The sequence below is a fragment of the Phaethon aethereus genome (assembly GCF_964289735.1).
Source record: "Phaethon aethereus genome assembly, chromosome: 4".
Taxonomy (NCBI): domain Eukaryota; kingdom Metazoa; phylum Chordata; class Aves; order Phaethontiformes; family Phaethontidae; genus Phaethon; species Phaethon aethereus.
In genome coordinates, this window is record NC_138578.1 from 75,437,816 (window position 1) to 75,458,045 (window position 20,230).

A 20,230-nucleotide genomic window follows, 5' to 3' on the forward strand; every position below is an offset into this window, starting at 1 on the left:
CTTGCCGGAAGAGGCAATATGTGATTTTTAAAGCCTTGTATGAATCACTAATACATATGACTAGAGGGTTTTGGATTCTTTTTTTAATGTTACCTCTCAATAAATGAATATAGGACTGTCCATCTCAGGAAAATATGTAACAGAAAAGCATTCGTGTTTGTACTTCTGCTTAGTTTTTGTGCATTCTGTGTCTTGATTTAAAAGAAACCAGTTTGGGCGGGGGGGAGTAGCTGAAGACTGATACAGCTTATCCAATGTGCATGCTGATGAGGAGAAATTGTCAGACTGAAACTGTATGCTGAGATAGCACAGAAAACAGGAATAGCTGTACAAACCCATTTGTTTCCCAGGAGAGATTTTCTGCGTGACCAGGAGACCAAGGACAGACCTTGAGGACGTTGCCTGAAAAGACCCAGGAATGCCTAATTGAGCAAAAAGATTCAGTTGATCAGGGGGTGGGAGCAGGGGTGCAGGTAAGCCTTCTCCCATGCACTGTCATCCAGTTAGTTTACCATCTTCCAGGAAATATGTGCTTTTTGTGTACTTGAATATATTGGTTTTGGACTGTTTCAAAAGCTTAGCGTGGTTTGAAGTCCTGTGTGGTCCTATTGTTATCCTGTTGTGGGTCTCTCTGGTGTCTTTCTCCTCTCTCTCTTCTTGCCCATCTCCTGGTAATTTTCAAAGCCACTATTCATGTTCAAGCATGTTTGGAAAAAGGATACTAATCTCAGTATGAAGTCCTTAAAAGCAAGGAAGTTCTTAAAATTCCCTAAAACATTAGGTAGGTCCCTACCTAAAAGGACGTGGGGACTCCTGCAAAGAGAGATGGTATTAAATGCTCTGACTGAAGGGCTGTGTCTTGAGGGCGTTTGTTAATAGACATCGATGAACCTCCGCAGACAGGTGCTGTGATGAGCACAGAATAAACATTGAAGCTTCCTATTATCTGGAAGACAGAGTAGGAAACTCAGTTTGACTGATGATAGCACTCAGAAAGCTACTTGTTCATATGATTTAACTGAAATAGTGGAAATAAGATCAAAAGATTTACTTATGCAGACATTCATTTGAAGTTACTGTCGGAAAGCAGAAGCTGGGAAAGGTTTCTGTGCTGAGGGCCATAGGAGCGGTTTCCTTAATCACTGGGCCTGAAAAGATGTGTTTCGGAACAAAGTTCTGACGAAATCTTTCTGTTGCAATGATTGATTGTGCTAGTGGTATGATGCCAAGGTAGTTAAATCCTGAACATCTGGCAAGGTGGTCAACCTGAGCTTATTGAAAGCCTGCTATGAGGCAAATGAGGTTATGTATGAGTGACTTTACACAGATGACTGTGCTTTTATTAAAATACAATACGAAACACTTCAGAGTCATCATAAGCAAGTTTGCTGAGGCAAAGAAAAATAAAGATGCATTTTCAACATGAAGAAACCTAAGGAATGTGCCATGCCTGTTACTGCCTGGGAAAGACTGTGGAGTAACTTTTATAATCAGCAGGCTTGAACTTGTTGCTGGGTCAGGTTTCCCTCTTGTTAGAGTTTTGTCTATGCCCTGATTAACTAAGACACTTACTTCATGACCCAGAAGTGAAATGCTCTATATGGCAGATTGCTCAAAACAGGTTGGTACTGAACAGCAAGGCAAAACTGGCATTCTACCAGGTCTGCTAAGCATGAGCAAAATACTGGAACTGCAGACCTGGCAGGAAAAAAAAAATTCTGTTAGGATATATGCATGCTAAAACAAGATGGAGCTGAAAAGAGGCTGCAAAGCAATCCTTCAACTGCACAAAGTGGGATTTTTTGAGGGTTTTGTGTTTGTTTTTTGTTGTGTGATTTTTCTGTGGATTTTGTTGTTTGGCTTTTTTAAGAATAGAAGTCTGATTCTGAAAGGAAAAAAGGTATAGCAAACTATTAATTAGAGAGATGTTAACATTAAGGACACGTTCAAGAAGAAGTAAGTGTTTGCCTCAATGTTTAGGAATTGTTATAAATATTTAGACACATCCATAAAACATGTTATAACATAACTATAGTGGGTTAAAAAGTCATCTAATGCAGAAAGTTGTGAAGACATGCAATGTAGCAAGGTGGAAGGTTTGCATTATTGCAGGAAAAATAATTGGTTGCTGCTTCCAAATGCCACACCATTCCTCTGTGTAAGAGGGGGGGCTGTAGATCTGGAATTGAACATCATCAGTCAACAAGCCTGGGGACCTAAACTGGTTATTTTCCTCTTGATAGGTAACAAATCATAGAATCATAGAATAGCTTGGGTTGGAAGGGCCCTTTAAAGGTCATCTACTGCAACCTCCTGCAATAAGCATGGACATCTTCAACTAGATCAGTTTGCTCAGAGCCCTGTCCAACCTGACCTGGAATGTTTCCAGGGATGGGGCATCTACCACCTCTCTGGGCAACCTGTGCCAGGGTTTCACCACCCTCACTGTGAAAAATTTTCTTCCTTAGACCTAATCTGAATTTAACTTCTTTCAGTTTAAAACCATTACCCCTTGTCCTATCACAACAGGCCCTGCTAAAAAGTCTGTCCCCATCTTTGTTATAGGCCCCCTTTCAGTCCTGGAAGGCTTTTCTTCTCCAGGCTGAACAACCCCAACTCTCCCAGCCTGTCCTCACAGCAGAGGTGTTCCATCCCTCTGATCACTTTCGTGGCCTTCTCTGGACCCTCTCCAACAGGTCCATGTCCTTCCTGTGCTGTGGGCTCCAGAGCTGGACGCAGCACTGCAGGGGGGTCTCACCAGAGCAGAGCCGAGGGGCAGAGTCCCCTCCCTCGACCTACTGGCCACGCTGCTTTGGATGCAGCCCAGGACATGGTTGGCCTTCTGGGCTGTGAGCGCCCATTGCCAGCTCCTGTGCAGCTTTTCATCCACCAGTACCCCCAAGTCTTTCTTGGTAGGGCTGCTCTTGATCCCTTAATCCCCCAACCTGTATTGATACTAGGAGTTGTCCTGACCCAGGTGCAGGACCCTGCACTTGGCCTTGTTGAACCTCATGAGGTTCACACAGGCCCATTCCTTGAGCTTGTCCAGGTCTCTCTGGATGGCATCCCATCCCTCAGGCATGTCAACTGCACTACTCAGCTTGGTATCCTCTGCAAACTTGCTGAGGGTGCCCTCGATCCCACTGTGTCATTGCCGAAGATATTAACTGCTCCCAAGTCACTAAAATCACTGCAGAATCTATTTTGTTTGAAAAGATACTTAGCGTAATCATAAAATCATTTAGGTTGGAAAAGACCTTTAAGATCAAGTCCAGCTGTAAACCTAACACTGCCAAGTCCACCACTAAGCCATGGCCCTAAGTGCCACATCTACATGTCTTTTGTGACTCAACCACTTCCCTGGGCAGCCTGTTACAATGCTTGACAGCCCTTTTGGTGAAGAAATGTCTTCAAATATCCAATCTAAACCTCCCCTAAAGAGTGCAACTTGAGGCCATTTCCTCTTGTCCTATTGCTTGTTACTAGGGAGAAGAGACTGACACCCACCTCACTACAACCTCCTTTCACAGAATCGTTAAGGTTGGAAAAGACCTTTAAGATCATCAAGTCCAACCATCAGCCCAACACCACCATGCCTATTAAACCATATCCTGAAGCGCCACATCCACATGTTTTTTGAACACTTCCAGTGACGATGACTCCACCTCCCTGGGCAGCCTGTACCAATGCTTGACCACTCTCTCAGTAAAGACATTTTTCCTAATACCCAATCTAAACCTCCCCTGGCACAACTGGAGGCCGTTTCCTCTTGTCCTATCGCTAGTTACTTGGGAGAAGAGACCAACACCCACCTCACCACAACCCCCTTTCAGGTAGTTGTAGAGAGCGATGAGGTCTCCCCTCAGCCTCCTCTTCTTCAGACTAAACAACCCCAGTTCCCTCAGCCGCTCCTCATGAGACTTGTGCTCCAGCCCCCTCACCAGCTTCGTTGCCCTTCTCTGGACATGCTCCAGCAACTCAATGTCCTTCTTGTAGTGAGGGGCCCAAAACTGAACACAGGATTTGAGGTGTTGCCTCACTAGTGCCGAGTACAAGGGCACGATCACTTCCCTAGTCCTGCTGCCCCCACTTTTTCTGATACAGACCAGGATGCTGTTGGCCTTCTTGGCCACCTGGGCACACTGCCGGCTCATACTCAGCCAACTGTCAACCAGCACCCCCAGGTCCCTTTCCACCAGGCAGCTCTCCAGCGACTCCTCCCCAAGCCTGTAGCGTTGCAGGGGGTTCTTGTGACCAAAATGCAGGACCTGGCACTTGGCCTTATTAAACCTCATACAGCTGGCCTTGGCCTATCAATCCAGCCTGTCCAGATCCTTTTGCAGAGCCATCCTACCCTCCACCACATCAACACTCCCACCCAACTTGGTGTTGTCTGCAAATTTACTGAGGGAGCACTCAATCCCATCATCCAGATCGATTGATAAAGATATTAAACAGAACTGGCCCCAATAGTGAGCCCTGGGGAACACCAGTTGTGACTGGCCACCAACTGGATTTAACTCCATTCACCACAACTCTCTGGGCTTGGCCATCCAGCCAGTTTTTTATTGAGCGAAGAGTACACCCCAAGCCATGAGCAGCCAGTTTCTCCAGGAGTATGTTGTGGGAAATAGTGTCAAAGGCTTTACTATAGTCTAGGTAAACATCATCCACAGCCTTTTCCTTATCCACTAGGCGGGTCAGCTTGCTATAGAAGGAGATCAAGTTGGTCAAATAGGACCTGGTTATCATAAACTCATGCTGACTGGGCCTGATTGCCTGGTTGTTCTGCATGTGCAGCATGATGGCACTCAAGATGATCTGCTCCATAATGTTTCCCAGCACAGAGGTCAGACTGACAGGCCTGTAGTTCCCCAGATTCTCCTGGCCTTCTTGTAGATGGGCGTCACATTTGCTAACCTCCAGTCCCCTGAGACCCTGCCAGGTAGCCAAGACTGCTGATAAATGATTGAAAGTGGCCTGCTGAGCACTTCTGCAGCTCCCTCAGTAGCCTTGGGTGGCTCCCATCCAGCCCCATAGACTTGTGTGTGTCTCAGTGGTGTAGCAGGTTGGTAGCCGTTTCCCCTTGGATTATGGGGGCTTCATTCGGCTCCCCGTCCCTGTCTTCCAGCTCGGGACACTGTGTACCTGGAGAACAACTGGTCTTAGTATTAAAAGACTGAGGCAGAGATGGCATTAAGTACCTCAGCCTTTTCCTCAGTCTTTGTCACTGTTTCCCCTAGCGTCCAATAAGGGATGGAGATTCTCCTTAGCCCTCCTTTTGCTGTGAATGTATTTATAAAAACATTTTTAATTGTCTTTTATGGCAGTAGCCAGATTAAGTTCTAGTTGGGCTTTGGCCCTTCTGATTTTCTGCCTGCATGACCTCGTGACATCCTTGTAGTCTTCCTGAGTTGCCTGCCCCTTCTTCCAAAGGTCATAAACTCTCTTCTTTTTCCTCAGTTCCAGCCAAAGCTCTCTGTTTAGTGAGGCTGGTAATCTTCCCTGCTGACTTCTCTTTTGGCACATGGGGGTGGAATACTCTTGCACCTTTTAAGATTTCCTTGAAGAATGTCCAGCCTTTCTGGACTACTTTGGCCTTCAGGACTGCCTCCCAGGGGACTCTGGCAACTAGTCTTCGAAACAGGCCAAAGTCTGCCCTCCAGAAGGTCAAGATAGCAGTTCTGATAACCCCCCTCCTTACTTCTGAGAATTGAAAACTCGTGTCATTTTGCTATCATCATGCCCAGGACAACCTCCAACCCACAGGTCCTTCTCTGTTCATGAACAACAGGCCTAGCAGGGCGCCTTCCCTTGTTGGCTCACTCACCAGCTGTGTCAGGAAGCTATCTTCCACACAGTCCAGGAACCTTCTAGACTGTTTCCTCTCCGCTGTATTGTATTACCAGCAGAGATCTAGTAAGTTGAAGACCCCATGAGGAAAAGGGATAGCAATTGTGAGACTTCTTCCAGCTGCTTATAGAATATTTCGTCTGCCACTTCATCTTGGTTGGGTGGTCTATAGCAGACTCCCACCATGAATCTGCCTTGTTGGCCTTCCCCCCTGATTCTCACCCATAAACACTCAACCGTATCATCATCAACCTTTAGACCGTGGAAACACTCCCTAATGTAGAAGGCTACACCACCGCCTCTCCTTGCCTGTCCCTTCTGAAGAGTTTATAGCCATCCATTGCAGCACTCCAGTTATGCGAGTCATTCTACCGTGCTTCTGTGATTCCAACTATATCATAGTTTTTGTGCTGCACAATGGCTTCCAGCTCCTCCTGTTTGCCCACGGTGCGTGCTTTGGTGTAGATGCGCTTCAGTTGGGCTATTGATCCTTTATGGGGGGAGAAGTGCTAATTCCTATGTGACCATTCTCAGGTTCTTCTGTGGTTTCTTAACACATCAATAACCCTTGCGTCTTTTCTGCTGCATGGCTCTCTATCCCCTGCTTCCACTGAGATGGCAGACTGAAGGACCTTGCTACACACAGTCCCTCAAATATTGGCGTGTTGCCCCCAGGCTTATCTGTAGTGAGCCTGTTTTTATCCCTTTCCTCTTTTAAACCTAGTTTAAAGCTCTGTTTGAGTTTAAATACAAAAATCTCAACAAATCTGAAGCAAACTGCATAAAAGCATTTACAGAGTGATTTGGCCATTTCAATATGTATCCTGACAGGCTGAATTTTTTGTTCCTAAGTAAATATTTGTTATCTAAGCTTGATGTTCTTGCAGCAGCTGAGAATGAAATGTGATTATCTTAAGGTCAAACTCAGGGAGATTAGCTGCAGGAGGAGGCTTTCTGTAAGTGTTTTACAAGTTCATTGGGGTGGGTTGACCTTGGCTGGCTGCTGGGTGCCCACTCAGCTGCACTCTCACTCCCCTTCTCAACAGGCCAGGGGGAGAAAATAGGGTGAAAAAGTTGGTGGGTAAAGATAATAAAGACAGGGAGAACACTCACCAGTTACTGTCATGTACAAAACAGACTCAATTTGGGGAAGATTAATTTCTTGCTAATTAAAAATAGCCCGCCCTAGGCTGAGCGAGGAGGGAGCATTGCAGGTTGCGTACTCTTCACATGGAAGAAGTGACTGTGCCATCACTTCTCACACCTGCTTAGCATGCTGACTCCCCATGGCAAAACTCCTTTCTCTTCCTGAAGCCTGTCTTTCCTAGAAATCGAAGCAGTGGTTCAGCTGCAGGGCATTCCTGTTCAGCAGACGGCAGGTCCGGAAGCTTAAGTAATCTGTGTTCAGCATATGCTTGTGTACTTCCTCCAGAAAATATGGATTTGAGCACATGGTCTTCTAGATTAGTATTATGAACACTCAAAAATAGGAAGTCTGTATGGTGACTTAATCCATTGTGAGCGAAAACTGACTGTGTGGCAGTCTCAAATATTTGCTACTCTAGTTCAGTGTAACCACTATCAGATTTTCTTTTTGGGGAGGGTTGGTGTTATACCATTCTGTAGGGGACACAAAGTACTTAAATGGGTTTGGGGAGAGTGTGCTAGTATTGCAAAAATTCATCCACCTGATTTTTTTGTGGTCTAATAAATCATTACCTCACTAATATATTTTTTGTTTGTTTTTGTTTAAGGTGCTTCTAACATTTTATTGTGTTAACAACCTGTTCACCTGTCTTTCTTGCTTGTGTAATGATATTCTGTAGATAAACACAGAGCAGCTGGCAAAGCCTTAACCAGGCTGTTGCTTTTCTCACGGTGCTTGTTTTTTATGAATCCTCATGACCAATTACCAAGCGTTATATTCATCGTGGAGTCCTTTTTCTTTTTATGCATGTGCAATACCAGTTTAAGGCTTCTCTACATTCTACAAAATACGAATGTTGAGGGAGGTTTTTCTCCCTTTTTTCCCTTAATGGATAGCACTCCAGATAGTCAGTAGATTAAGAGGAAAAAATTAAAACCAAACAACAAAGCCCCCAAAACATCTGCATACTGGGAGTAGTAGAGTTCCTTTTTCATTTAATGTGAAGAAATATTTTAGCTACTAAAATTTACAATATTTGAATTTAACTGTTTGAAATTTTGGCTCACCTGCCTGTTTGTGAGAATGATTGTTTCTTATTGCTGTTTATTAGCATTTTGAAATCATTGAAACATTCAAAGGATGTGTCCAAAGGAAGGATGTAAGTACATTTGCTTACACGGGAGTTGAAAAATGAACTGATTTAATAAGTTGCTGGTATCCTTTTCTGAAGAAATATCTTAAATCTTTGGAACTTGTTGTCTGCCAGTTAAGCCTACTAGTACAAATGTGACTGGTGTAGTCAGCTTTCAATTGGATAAGTTTCTGTCACTGTAAGTCTGTTATTTTTCACACTGGCAATGAATAAACTTGGGACTTTGTGCCTAAATCCTATTACTTTTAAACAAAACACTTTTTCCTTCTGATAATGTTACGTAAGTCTTTGTTAAGTTTAATTAGCTTAAAACTAGTTACATGCAACATCAATTGTAAGCTTTAAAAATACTATGTTTTCTCATCACTGGCTATATTTGAAATACTTAAGACCAAATTTCACCTTGTGGTGCACAGAACATGCTGTCATCTCATACGTGAATGGTTTTCCAAAATGTTAGGTGGTGTTTTCCGTATGCTGCAGAGTAGGAGTGAGTTCTTAGCCTCTAGCTTTCCACAATTCCCACCTCAAAGGCAATGTGCTTTCACTTGTGAAGTCCCTTTTTCTGGTTTCTCTGCTATGCAGTAATTGTTTGTATTTGTCACTGTCTGATAATGGGAACAGAAGGATTGAGGTTGATCTTCTTTGTCTGGGTGTGTGACAATGTGCTGCTTTCATTTCCCCAAAACCATAGAAGATAACAGATTTAGAGTGAGAACTGAGCCCTTAGTAATTGAGACATTTATACCACCCTTTCCCTTACCAAAGGGGAATCAAGGAAGCTACATAATGAAAGACAGTTCCACTGATGTGAATGCCACGGCCTGTCTCTGAAACTTTTCACTTTGGCCATTAGAGTTGTAGCATCAGCTGTTTCAGAACAGAAATCGTAGAGCAGGCAGTTGATGTTTGTTAACCTTCCTGGCTAAGGAAGAGTAGCATCGTGGCGCACCTACAGCAATTGAAACTATCACACACAGAATATGTCCTGTGATTGGTTGTGAATGCAGTTGCTACAAAGTGAAATAAAATATATGTACTTGTGTAAAAATACACCTTTACCATTACCAAATACTACTTGAAAAGTGACCCTGATGGATGTAGGTTTACTTTGTTCCCTTGTCAAAAAGCAATCTGAATTTACCATTGGCAAAACGTGTAATTAATGCTTTTCTGTATAGTTTTTTTCCGTAGGGATCAAGTCAGGGTTTCTGAGCGTGTGGGAGAGATGTAAATGCTTAGAGCTGGAAAAGTGCCAGTGAACAAGGGAGATCTGGAGCCTTTCATCTCAGGTCCATGGATTTTATTTTAAGCAGAGTTGGGGTTTAGCTGTTGTTCTGATCAGCAATTCAAAAACAATGAATACTATTTTCCGGAGGATAACTGACAGGCATCAGAAGATAATTAATTACTAGCTGGCCTCTTGCTCATCTGCATGGTTTCCCTGCTTCAGTCTGTTCTTTGGCTCATTTGGGATGATGATGATGTCTTAGTCTCTTTTGGGGGGGCTCCATTCCTGTTGTGATGTCAGTAGAAGAATAACTTACCTGCAAAGGATCATGGAAACGTGGGAGGAACATTCCCTTTAGTGTTCAAATTATGGGCTGCTGTCACTTACGTTTATAAGGTGACACATATTTTATTTGTTAGTTGAAAGAGGCAGTATGAATACTTGAAAGCTGTTCTTAAAAGTCAACACAAGTTGCTTGTGATTTTGTTTCAAAAGGAAAAATCCTTCCCAAAAAGAACCCTTATTTCTGGAAATGTGACTTTCCAGGCAATTCTTAAATTCCAGAATTACAAATGGTTTGAGATCCCCCTCTCAGCACCCTTCTCCTTGTAATGCCAGTTTTCAGTCTAGCTGTTTACTTCTGTCCTGTGTTAAGAAGTCTGTGCTAGAATTTCTTCCTTTCCCAGTTAGTTGACACTTTTTTTTTTTTAGTGACAGCTTCTGGTTTTGATAGACCAGCTTCTTTACAAGATGTGAGAAGAGCAGCTTTTAATCTGATAACTTCTGATAAGTAGTCTTAGGGACCTGTAACTTACCTAATAACCTGTAGCTAACAGGTCGCTTAATGTAAGATGTTTTCCTTTTAACGTTCTCTTATAGTCCATATCGATTCTGATTGAAAAATCAAATCAGAATTCATTACACAACAAACTGAATTAACCTAATCCTGGTAGCTATTTATTCATTGGTAGGACTTCATGGGCAAAACCCAATAGTAACCAGTTCAATAGTAAATACATTTTTTTCATGTGGACAGTTTTTTACTGATCTTGAAGATGGCAGGCAGTTTTATTCTGGTTTTGATCTCTGACCTACTGAGAGTGGTACCTAATAAAAAGTAAAAATCATTAAAAGAAATATTCACTGAGTGATCTTTCATAAAAAAAGATGAGTGATGTGGTATTACATGATGTGGCTAAATGTCTTTTAAAAAAAGTAGTAACTGATGGTGTGCTGATTCCTGTTTTTGTACTGACTGGAGTGATAGTCAATGTGTATCATACAAATCAGGATGATAAGTCATGACCCACTTATGAAATGATGATTTCAAATCTGTGAAGAATGTGCTCTGGTGGTATGTTAAATTATGCACTGGCAATACAGCTACACAGAATAACCTGGACCATTTGGTGGGCTGAATCTTTTTGAATGCTAGATGTGGAATATAAAGAAACATTAGACAGAAGGAATGCAGAGTGTACATATAGAATGAGACTCCTACCTGCATAGCTCATACTCAGGAGGGTGTTGGGGTGATAACAGATTTAAAACAACAATACCACCACACCTAAAAAACTTACACCCACACCCACCCAAAAAAATCCAACTGAACAAAAATCCCCCTAAAAATTCCGAAACTGTGTGCAACTTACAGTGGTGATATGATTAAAGGGGGTACTGCAGTGTGTGGATACAGAAATAGGCAAACAGAAGTAACATAAGTACTCAGTGCTTTAGTGGGAAAGGCCAAAATGAGCAGTATCTAGAAGCTGAAGTCCAGCAAATTAAAACAAGATGTTAGATGTATTAATTTGGTAAATGTGATTCCCGAAACAAACTACCAGGAGAAGTGGTAGGTTCTTTGTTAGGTGCTTTCAAATGAAGTCTTTCTATTAGCTTGAGCAGCTGAGGATGGAAATTACTAATTCTTATTCTGCCAAAGAATAATAAGTAATTTGGATGGAATTATTTGAACCATATTTTGCATAAACTGAAAGTAAGAATTGACATTGAGCATGGCGCAATCTCTTATTTTTTGCTACCAACTGGAACAAATTGAATTTAGAAAGTTGTGGTTATTTGCTTTAAGTGCCCCCCTGCTAGGAGATTTAGAGTTTCATGCAGCTTTGGCTTGCCAGGGACCACATATGATTGACACAATTAATCAAAGATCATGCAACTAATCCACACCAAACATAACACAGTTGAGAGAACTCAATTAAAACTTTTGTTCCTCTAATTTAAAAGATCAGCCACGTGGGAGCTAAGTCTCTCAGCCTTGCTTGTTTTGCTTGAGACCAGTATAAATAAATTGCCTTATTTTGCTTCTGCAGTGCAATTTAGATGCTTATAAATCCGCAGTCATGTTTTGCCACAATTCCACACATGAACTGCTGCATCTTTGTTTAACAGCTTCGTCTAGAAATTTTTAATGGATTTAGATAATGCTGAAGAAAAATGTAAAAATCAGAAATAATAAAAATAATTGGGTAGGGTACATGCTGAAAGAAATGCTTTGGTAATCCTTACTTTATAAATACAGGAATTTAGAACTAAACAAAATTTAATTTAGTAGTTCAATTAGAGGATCTCCCTCTTACTATCATTCATTTTCAGTTTTGTTTGTTTCCCATACCATATCTCTCAAGCTTTATCCTTCTCCCTGCGCACCTTTATATCAAGGCTGTAGTGAAGACTATACTCAAGACTGTAAATTTTTGACAGCTTACACTGAAACTGCTTAATAAAAGGCAACATTGACAGGATTAAGAGAAAGAAGCTCATGATTGGAAAGGCTCTCTTGTTTTTTCTTTTTCTTTTTTTTTTTAAGAAAGTGTCTGTTTAAAGAAGAAAAAAACCCCTAATTTCATTACTACATTCCAACTGCCTGAAAAGTTGTTTCATTTCTGACAATTTGGGTGGTGGGAAGTAGTGATGTGGGAAGCTGCTGGGCAGTGTGATGGCTTACAGCAATGTTAAAGGTAGCCTTAAATTCACCGTATTCATGCAGTAATAAGTTGTGTCGGATCAGGAGTTGGTCCCTCTGTTTTCAGGCAGCACTGTTGTTTTCTCATTAAATTGCTGGCTGAGAACCCATCCAGCACGTAACACTGAGGCAGTATTTAGCATCACTTATAAGACTAAATTTTTTTCCTTAAGTCTTATGGCAATAAAATACTTGCAGTAATTAACTCCTTGATCCTGTCAAGTGTAGAGGTTGTATATTGTTATCTTCAAAAGGTGTTAATACTCCGTTGTTCCTTTTCAGGGACTGAACAGCTGTGCAGGTTGTAATGCTGTTGTATTATAAAGGCCTGAAAGGATTTTTCTGCAGGATATGTATCTTGTGGAGACTAAAATAGGGAGTTGAACAATATGTGGTGGTGCCTTCTGTTGAAAAAAAATTTTTTTAAGTATGAGGCAAAAATAACTGCTTTTCTTCAAGTATTCCAGATGGGCATTGACTGTGCTCTCACCACTTCTGAACCTGTGTTGCTGGTTTGCTACTGATCTTTTTGTGCCATCGCAAATAGCTCATGTCTTCTGCACTGGTGCTGCAGGATCAGGTGTATGTGAAGCACAAATTCAGCGTGCTAGTATACTTTTATCATTTCTTAGTGCTTTAAACCTGTGGTTTGCTAACGGCAGCGTTTCTGATCTCACTGCATCCATATGCCCATCCCTTAAGGACTTTGGTATTTTATCCTTTTATAATAGTGGAAATGCTTTCTGTTTCAGATAGAAAATGTTACGGTTCGCAACGTATACTTCCTCATTATATCCTCAGTGTGTTTGTCTTTTGCCATTTGTTGCATTTGGTGATGTCTTTTAAAGTGATCTTATCTTCTGTTTTGCTGTTGACTTATTTCTGCGCTGCAGTACACTTGTTTCTGTTGGTACATGTTTTCCTCTGCTGTACTTGCCTTGTACATCTTCATTAGTTGTCATTTAAAATGTATTGCTTCTTGGCAATTTCTATGCTTTTGCTCTTTTTCTAGTTTATAAAAGCAGTGGTTTGTGTTGTGTTTTGTTTTGGGGTTTTTTTTTTTTTTACACAATGGTTTTCTTTGCCTGGAAGTTCTTTCCTATGTTAATTGTTCCCCACCATCACCAATGTTTGAGTGTCTTCAGATTGCTTCCGTGAAACTTGGTCTTTATTTTCATTGGTTTTGTATAGGTAACTTGGCCCTTCTAAAAGTATTTTTGCATTGTTTCATTTGTTTCATTGTTTTCATTCTTCAGTGTTAAGAATCAATTTCAGATACTTTGCAGCTATTTGTTTTCTGTATTATCAGGCCTTTTTTTCATTCATCTAGTGACAACTAATTCTAATTCCCGTCTGCGGTTAGTGTAGTCTTAATGTTTTGTACCCTGTGATTAAAAAGAACCATTTTCATTTTATACACATCTCCTGCAAATCTTGTGTGTGTTTTACTGACTCGTACTTTAAAATGATATGAGGCTGTGCTTATCTGAGCACATGAATCTTTCCCCAAGTTGCTGGCACCTACAAAAAGCCAATCCCTCCCTCCACCCCCTTGTATCCACTCTCTTTTAACAGTCAAAATTCTCATCTCCCCCACCCCCGATTTCTGTTATTTTTTCAATATTTTGATGAAACCTTTCATAGGGATCAGAATTTCCAGTTAATCTTTTTTTAAATCCCTTCTATGGAGTAAACTTTTTATTAATAATATTTCTTAATATTTTTGATTATGCATTTTTTTATTTTCTTGTGTTCTTTTATAATTGCTGTTTTGTTTTAATGTGGCCAAAAATCATTGTGATAATTCTCTTCTTTGCCACTTGGAAGACTTGTGGCATAGTTTTCTCTCTGTAATGCCTTCTTTAGTCATATTATTTGCTTTGTGAAGTCTTTATGCGTATTTGGCCCTGGTAACATATCTAGTAGTTTCAGTACTTTTCCCTCCTGTGACTAGATTCTTGTGATCCTCAAAATGAGGATTCTAACCAGGCAGCACTGTGCATCTCCTTGCAGGGGCTACCACAATGCTTGATAGATTATCAGGTTGTTTGGTAGATTTTGGAGATTTTATTTGTTGGTTTTGACTTGGAAAACAACTTTGTCTTGTTTGGTCTAGAACTGAAGTGTACTTTTGTTTAATAAACAAAACTTGTGATTCAGTTATTTGCTTGGTCAGATAATTATGCCACAATTAGTGACAATGCCAGGATGGTTTTGGAGATAATGGTAGCTGAGTAATGCCCCACGTTTGTTACATGAGGTTTTTTTTTTTCTTCAAGGTAGGAAAAAAAAAGTGTGCATAAATGTCTCCAGATCATTCTTTTCCATGCTGCCACACTACTTACCCAGCTTAAATGTTAAAAAAAAATTTGCAATAAATATAATTATCTGAAGTGGGTTTTTTATTTGCAAAAAAAAAAATGTAATATTGTGTATGTCTTTCTCCTCAATGCAGAGAACAGACCCGCAGCTCCTTGCACAGTTCTACTATGCTGATGAGGAACTAAATCAAGTAGCAGCTGAATTGGACAGTTTGGATGGAAGGAAAGACCCACAGAGATGTACGCTGCTAGTCAACCAGTTTCGCTCTTGTCAGGTAATCAAAATGGCACCTTTGTGATTTCCTTGACATTTTTGTGTACATTAAATGTATCATGTTATTCATTGTATTAATTAGCTTTTATTGTCGAATCCCTTTAAAATGAATCTTTGGTAGATACATGCCTTTCCTTAGTGTAAAGGGTTTTTTGAAAACTATTCATAAATTGAATCTACTGCATCTCATTCAAGACTCTGTTGATGTTCTCCCTTAAATAAGAACATACATTAAAGACTTTGTTTCCCTTATAGAAAATAAGCACACAGCTTACTGGAACATGAGAAATATTTCAAAATTTTGGGCAGTATAAAGTAGCCATGTCTTTTGTAGGTGTTCAGCTTTCATACCTCATGAATCTGATGGCTTTTCATTAGTAAATGAACTATGTGAAGACAGCTGGTAGCTTTGCTGATTTTGGAAAGAATATTATCTGCTTCATGTAAATAGTCTTGAAGATGAGAGGAACTACTGAGGAACCAAGCAAAAGGGGTTTTTGTCTTTAAATTATTTCAAAAGTATGAATCTGTCCCTAAGTTCCTATTGTGTAATATAGTTCACCTAAAAAAAGATTCCTGAGACTATTTGCTGAAACTATGGCTATACTCTGAATGAGTCTTGAAGGGAGAAGAATGAGAGACTGCAAAGACCAATTCAGTGAAGTCTAGCTCTTTAACTTGGATGGTTTTGTGATTTGATTTATTAAGAAAAACAAATCAGAAAATGAAAAACAATTGAGAAAATACAACTTACCCTGTCATGCTGTATGCCATTTTACACCAATTTTTTCAATAATAAAATTCAAATTTTTAGAGGTGAGAACTTTACTTGCATGAATGCTTTGATACTTCCTCTCCCAGACACACCCAAGAAGAACACTTTGAACCAAAGTAGGCTCAAGTCCAAAATACACCAAGCTCAGGTGGTAGGAGGTTTTCTGTATGAAAAGTAAACATTTGTTGTCAACTCAGGAGAATTCTAAGTGTAAAGGCCAGAGTAATAAAGATTTGTTTACATCTCCACCAAGTAAAAAATGGCAGTTACGTGTAAAGGATGTATTTTGACTCACCCCTTGCCAGAATTTCTTACTGTTTCTAATGGTCCTTGGTCAGTTTGCTTGGCTTGTTATATAGTGACTCACCACCTTGTGACTCTTAATACCTTCTGATGCTTGGTGATGACTTCTTTTCATTTGTCAATCAGATTGGTGTTACTAAAACAATCTGTTGCTGGAGCTGAAAGATGGTTTTATTTATTCATGTAGCTATTTTTGTATTTTCGAATTCTCAAAGTTCTGCAGAACAGGTTAGATCACTGTCAAATGTTATGTCAAAAAATGGCTTTTCTAATTAGGATTTACATTGTTTTGTAGTACTTTGTAAAAGCGATGTTTTTTGGTTTTTCCTTTTAAGAACTTGTCATGCAATTGTCAAACAAGAGAAGGAGCAATATTTTAGTAAGCATCCAGAATGTAGGTATTTGCTAATCAAATATTGCACAGTAAGAGGAGAAATCTGTTTCAGCCTAAGATATGGTGGAGTTTGAGGAAGATGGAGAACCAGCAGCCAGCCCTGGGGTCAGAATGGTTGTAATGGAAGTGCGATAGCAGCTACATTGTGCAATACCGCTGTGATATCTGCAACAATAATCACACAATTCTGAGGCCTTTTTTCTAGAAATGTGTTCTTTCTGACTCTTCAAGCAATGCTTTTGAAAAGGAGCTTGTCACCACAGAACACAGTTAACCAGACTTCCAGTCTTTGCATGTTTTTTTTCCCCCTATTTTGTCCTTTTTTTCCCTTGTATTATTAATGTTTGCAGATTATTCCCAATTTTTACCTCCATAAAGTTTACAGAAGCATACTCTATCAGATTTCAGTGTTTTCTGGGGACAGAGGTTTCTAAAACCCTTGATCTTCTGCCTTTGCACCTGGTTTCTAAATTAATTCATTGTTCCTGGATTGCTTATTTTCAGATGATTTACTAATAGTGTCTGCTTGATTAGCAGGTGATGGTTTTAAATTTTTTTTTCATTTGCTAGAGGAGAGAAGTGCCTTTCAAGTAGTGCAATTTTTCTGAAAGACAAACAAGTCTTACAAACTGTTATTCTTTTTAGAGAGAGGTCATATTCTGTTGAATTTTAACTATATCTGAAGAGCTAAATTTTACATCTTTGTCTGTGTTCTCAACTTCTGTTACTATTGTTAAAATACTCCAAGTTTATGATGGCATGTGATCAGATATAGACAAAACAAAAGGACTCTGCCTAAAGGATGTAATGCTTTATAGCGGAACCCCTTAATGTTTTCTATCTTAAACAAAACCAGCAGTATTAGTCAAGGCAGGTTAAAGGTATGGTGCTTTGTGGCATTGCCGTTGATATGCAGAGAACTTCAGTCTTCAGGACTACTGACGATTCCTTAGGAAAGAACTGCAACTCTGAATGTTGGCTCATGCTGTTTTGCCTTAGTACTATCTGATGACAAAAATGACACTTTTTATAGTAAATTAACTTTTCAAAACTTCTGAAGATCTTGCAACTTGAAATCCAAGTGCTGTGAATTTGCTGTACAGCGTGATGCCAAGTAGCATATATCTGTGAGTAAGAATCAAGGTAGAAGTTTTCAAAGTTTCACTTTTCATATTAATGCAATATAACACTTTTTTCCAGTTATGGTAGGCTATTATAAAAATGACATCCCTTGTTTTGCTTTGGTGTTTGCATGTCAGTGGTGGAATATTACAAGAAAATAACATATTTATTAATACAGTGTCTTGCACTTATTGTGTGGTTAAAACATATCCAACAGAATAAATGACTTCTTCCTCTAGTGGTTTCTGTTAAAATTAACAATTTTAAATGTGCAGAGATGCACGATGAAGAGCTATGTAAGTTTTTCTTAAACAAAAAAAGGGGTAGGTAGGATGTCATACTTCGGTTTGCTGAACTTGATTGGAAAAGTACTTTTTTTTCTTAAGAAAAAATTTTTGTGACTCTTGAATAATATGCCATGCTGGTTCACCTGGGGTTTTTTCCCTGCAACACAAAATAATTCGTTGAAGTATTTTTATATTAGGGTTATAATAAGGTTTCCTTTTCTATGCTGTTCCCAACATCACATAGTATTGAGCTTCATTAGGAGTAATGGTATTCTGTGTAGTTTTTTTTAGTTGCATTTGCGATCATTCATCTAAATTTGCTGTGATCATTGATATCTTAATAGTTGATAAACTTGTTTAAAACAATTCCTCAACCACTTAAATGGAATTAGATTTAGTGTTACATATTAAAAAACTTCATTGGTTTTCTTTAAAAGTAAAAAACACCTTTGTTTCTAACCCAGAGATTTTTGTAAGGACTTGATAGGTGAACACTGAACTGGTGTATAAGTACTTTACATTGTGGAAGTGTTTCCGGGATCATAGTACTTGTTTGCTCTTTCAGTAGGCTGAGAACTATTTCTCTGCGTACAGTAGCAAGGTCTCAGAATAGCGTATGAGTCAGTTCCCAGCATGGTTTTATCAGAATTATTCCGTGAACTGCAGATTGTGTCTCAGCAATGTGTAATTTGATCTGCTGAAGTACACTAGGAAGGAGTTTGCCCCTGTCAGGGCACTGACCTGAAGCAATCCATAGCCTTGCCTGGCTGTCTTACCCCTCGCACCATGCCGCAGAAGAGTCAAATTGGGAATTTAGAGCATTTCTGAAACATGGCTGTTTCTGGCTCACTGGTAGGAGTGATTGATGCTGTGTTGACTGGTAGCATATTTTACTGGCTCTTCACTCTTCCCCTGCTGTTTGCCCGCTTGGGAAGCACCTCTTGAATTACCGCAATTGGCAGACCAGCGTTTTGAAGTCTTCTATCAGCACTTTGTTTGCTGTAACATTAGGCTTTAAAATGGAGGCTTTAGTGAGCTGCTTCATGCATAGGTCACTCCTCCATATAGTTGGTGAACAGCAGACACCTATGAATCTGAACCTCATTATCTATCACAGTATAAGTTAATGCTGCTGAGGAATCGGAGCCCTTAGAGAAAGCTGAGGCATATTTCAGTGTTGTGTTACCACTTGCCTGCCTCAATTTCTGTAGCAATATAAAATATGTGGTAAATGTTATCAAAAATGCTGTGTTTCAACCAGGCTTATCTCCATATTTCTTCCACCTCAATTTAACAACTGAAAGCATCATTATGAGTTGAGTTGAGATTTGAGTGTCAATGGAAACGAAGCTTTGCCGTTATTGTAAAGGAGTATGTGTTAGAGTGGTTCGAACCTACAGGCTGAAGGAGCTTGCTGTGGAGTGTGGAAAGAGGGGAAAAATCAGCTGTGGGAAACCATGAATAATAAGCTGGTAGAGGGTAAAATGCTGCTGGGAGCCGATGTGGGGAATCTCCTTTGTCATGGAGTGGCATCCTAAAATCATATAATCATAGAAACATCAAGATCATCTAATTCCAACCCCCCTGCCATGGGCAGGGACACCTTCCGCTAGATCAGGTTGCTCAAAGCCCCATCCAACCTGGCCTTGAACATTTCCAGGGATGGGGCATCCACAGCTTTTCTCGGCAACCTGTTCCAGTGTCTCACCACCCTACCAGTAAAGAATTTCTTCCTAGTGTTTAATCTAAATCTACCCTCTTTCAGTTTAAAACTGCTACCCCTCGTCCTTAAAGGCTCCTTTTACCTCCTGGCAGGCCACAATAAGGTCTCCCTGGAGCCTTCTCCCCTCCAATCTGAACAACCCCAACTCTCTCAGCCTGTCCTCACAGCAGAGGTGTTCCATCCCTCTGATCATTTTTGTGGCCTCCTCTGGACCCTCTCCAACAGGTCCATGTCTTTCCTGTGCTGAGGGCTCCAGAACTGGACGCAGCACTGCAGGGGGGTCTCACCAGAGTGGAGCAGAAGGGCAGAATCCCCTCCCTGGCCCTGCTGGCCACGCGGCTTTGGGTGCAGCCCAGGACACGGTTGGCCTTCTGGGCTGCGAGCGCACATGGCCGGCTCCTGTCCAGCTTTTCATCCACCAGTATCCCCAAGTCCTTCTTGGCAGGGCTGCTCTCAGTCAACTCATTGCCCAGCCTGTATCCATGTTTGGGATTGCCCTGATCCAGATGTAGGACCTTACTCTTGGCCTTGTTGAATCAAAACCAAAATTTTAATTTAAAAAATAAAAATAAAAAAATACACTCTTCATCTTTGAAATATGGTTTTTCTGTATCTTAAAAGCTTAAAAACGTTACTTGCTTTCTAAAGTTGGAGATGGATG

General features: G+C 40.4%; 1 protein-coding gene across 1 annotated transcript in view; it reads left to right on the forward strand.

Annotated features, from left to right (window-relative positions):
- Positions 1 to 20,230, forward strand: part of ZFYVE28 (zinc finger FYVE-type containing 28) — a gene marked incomplete at its 5' end in the record, with an annotated part of 165,069 nt that overhangs the window by 67,678 nt on the left and 77,161 nt on the right. The window contains one exon of the mRNA XM_081999561.1: positions 14,826 to 14,966. Within this exon, the coding sequence (XP_081855687.1) occupies positions 14,826 to 14,966 (141 nt within the window). The remainder of the gene's footprint in view (positions 1 to 14,825; positions 14,967 to 20,230) is intronic.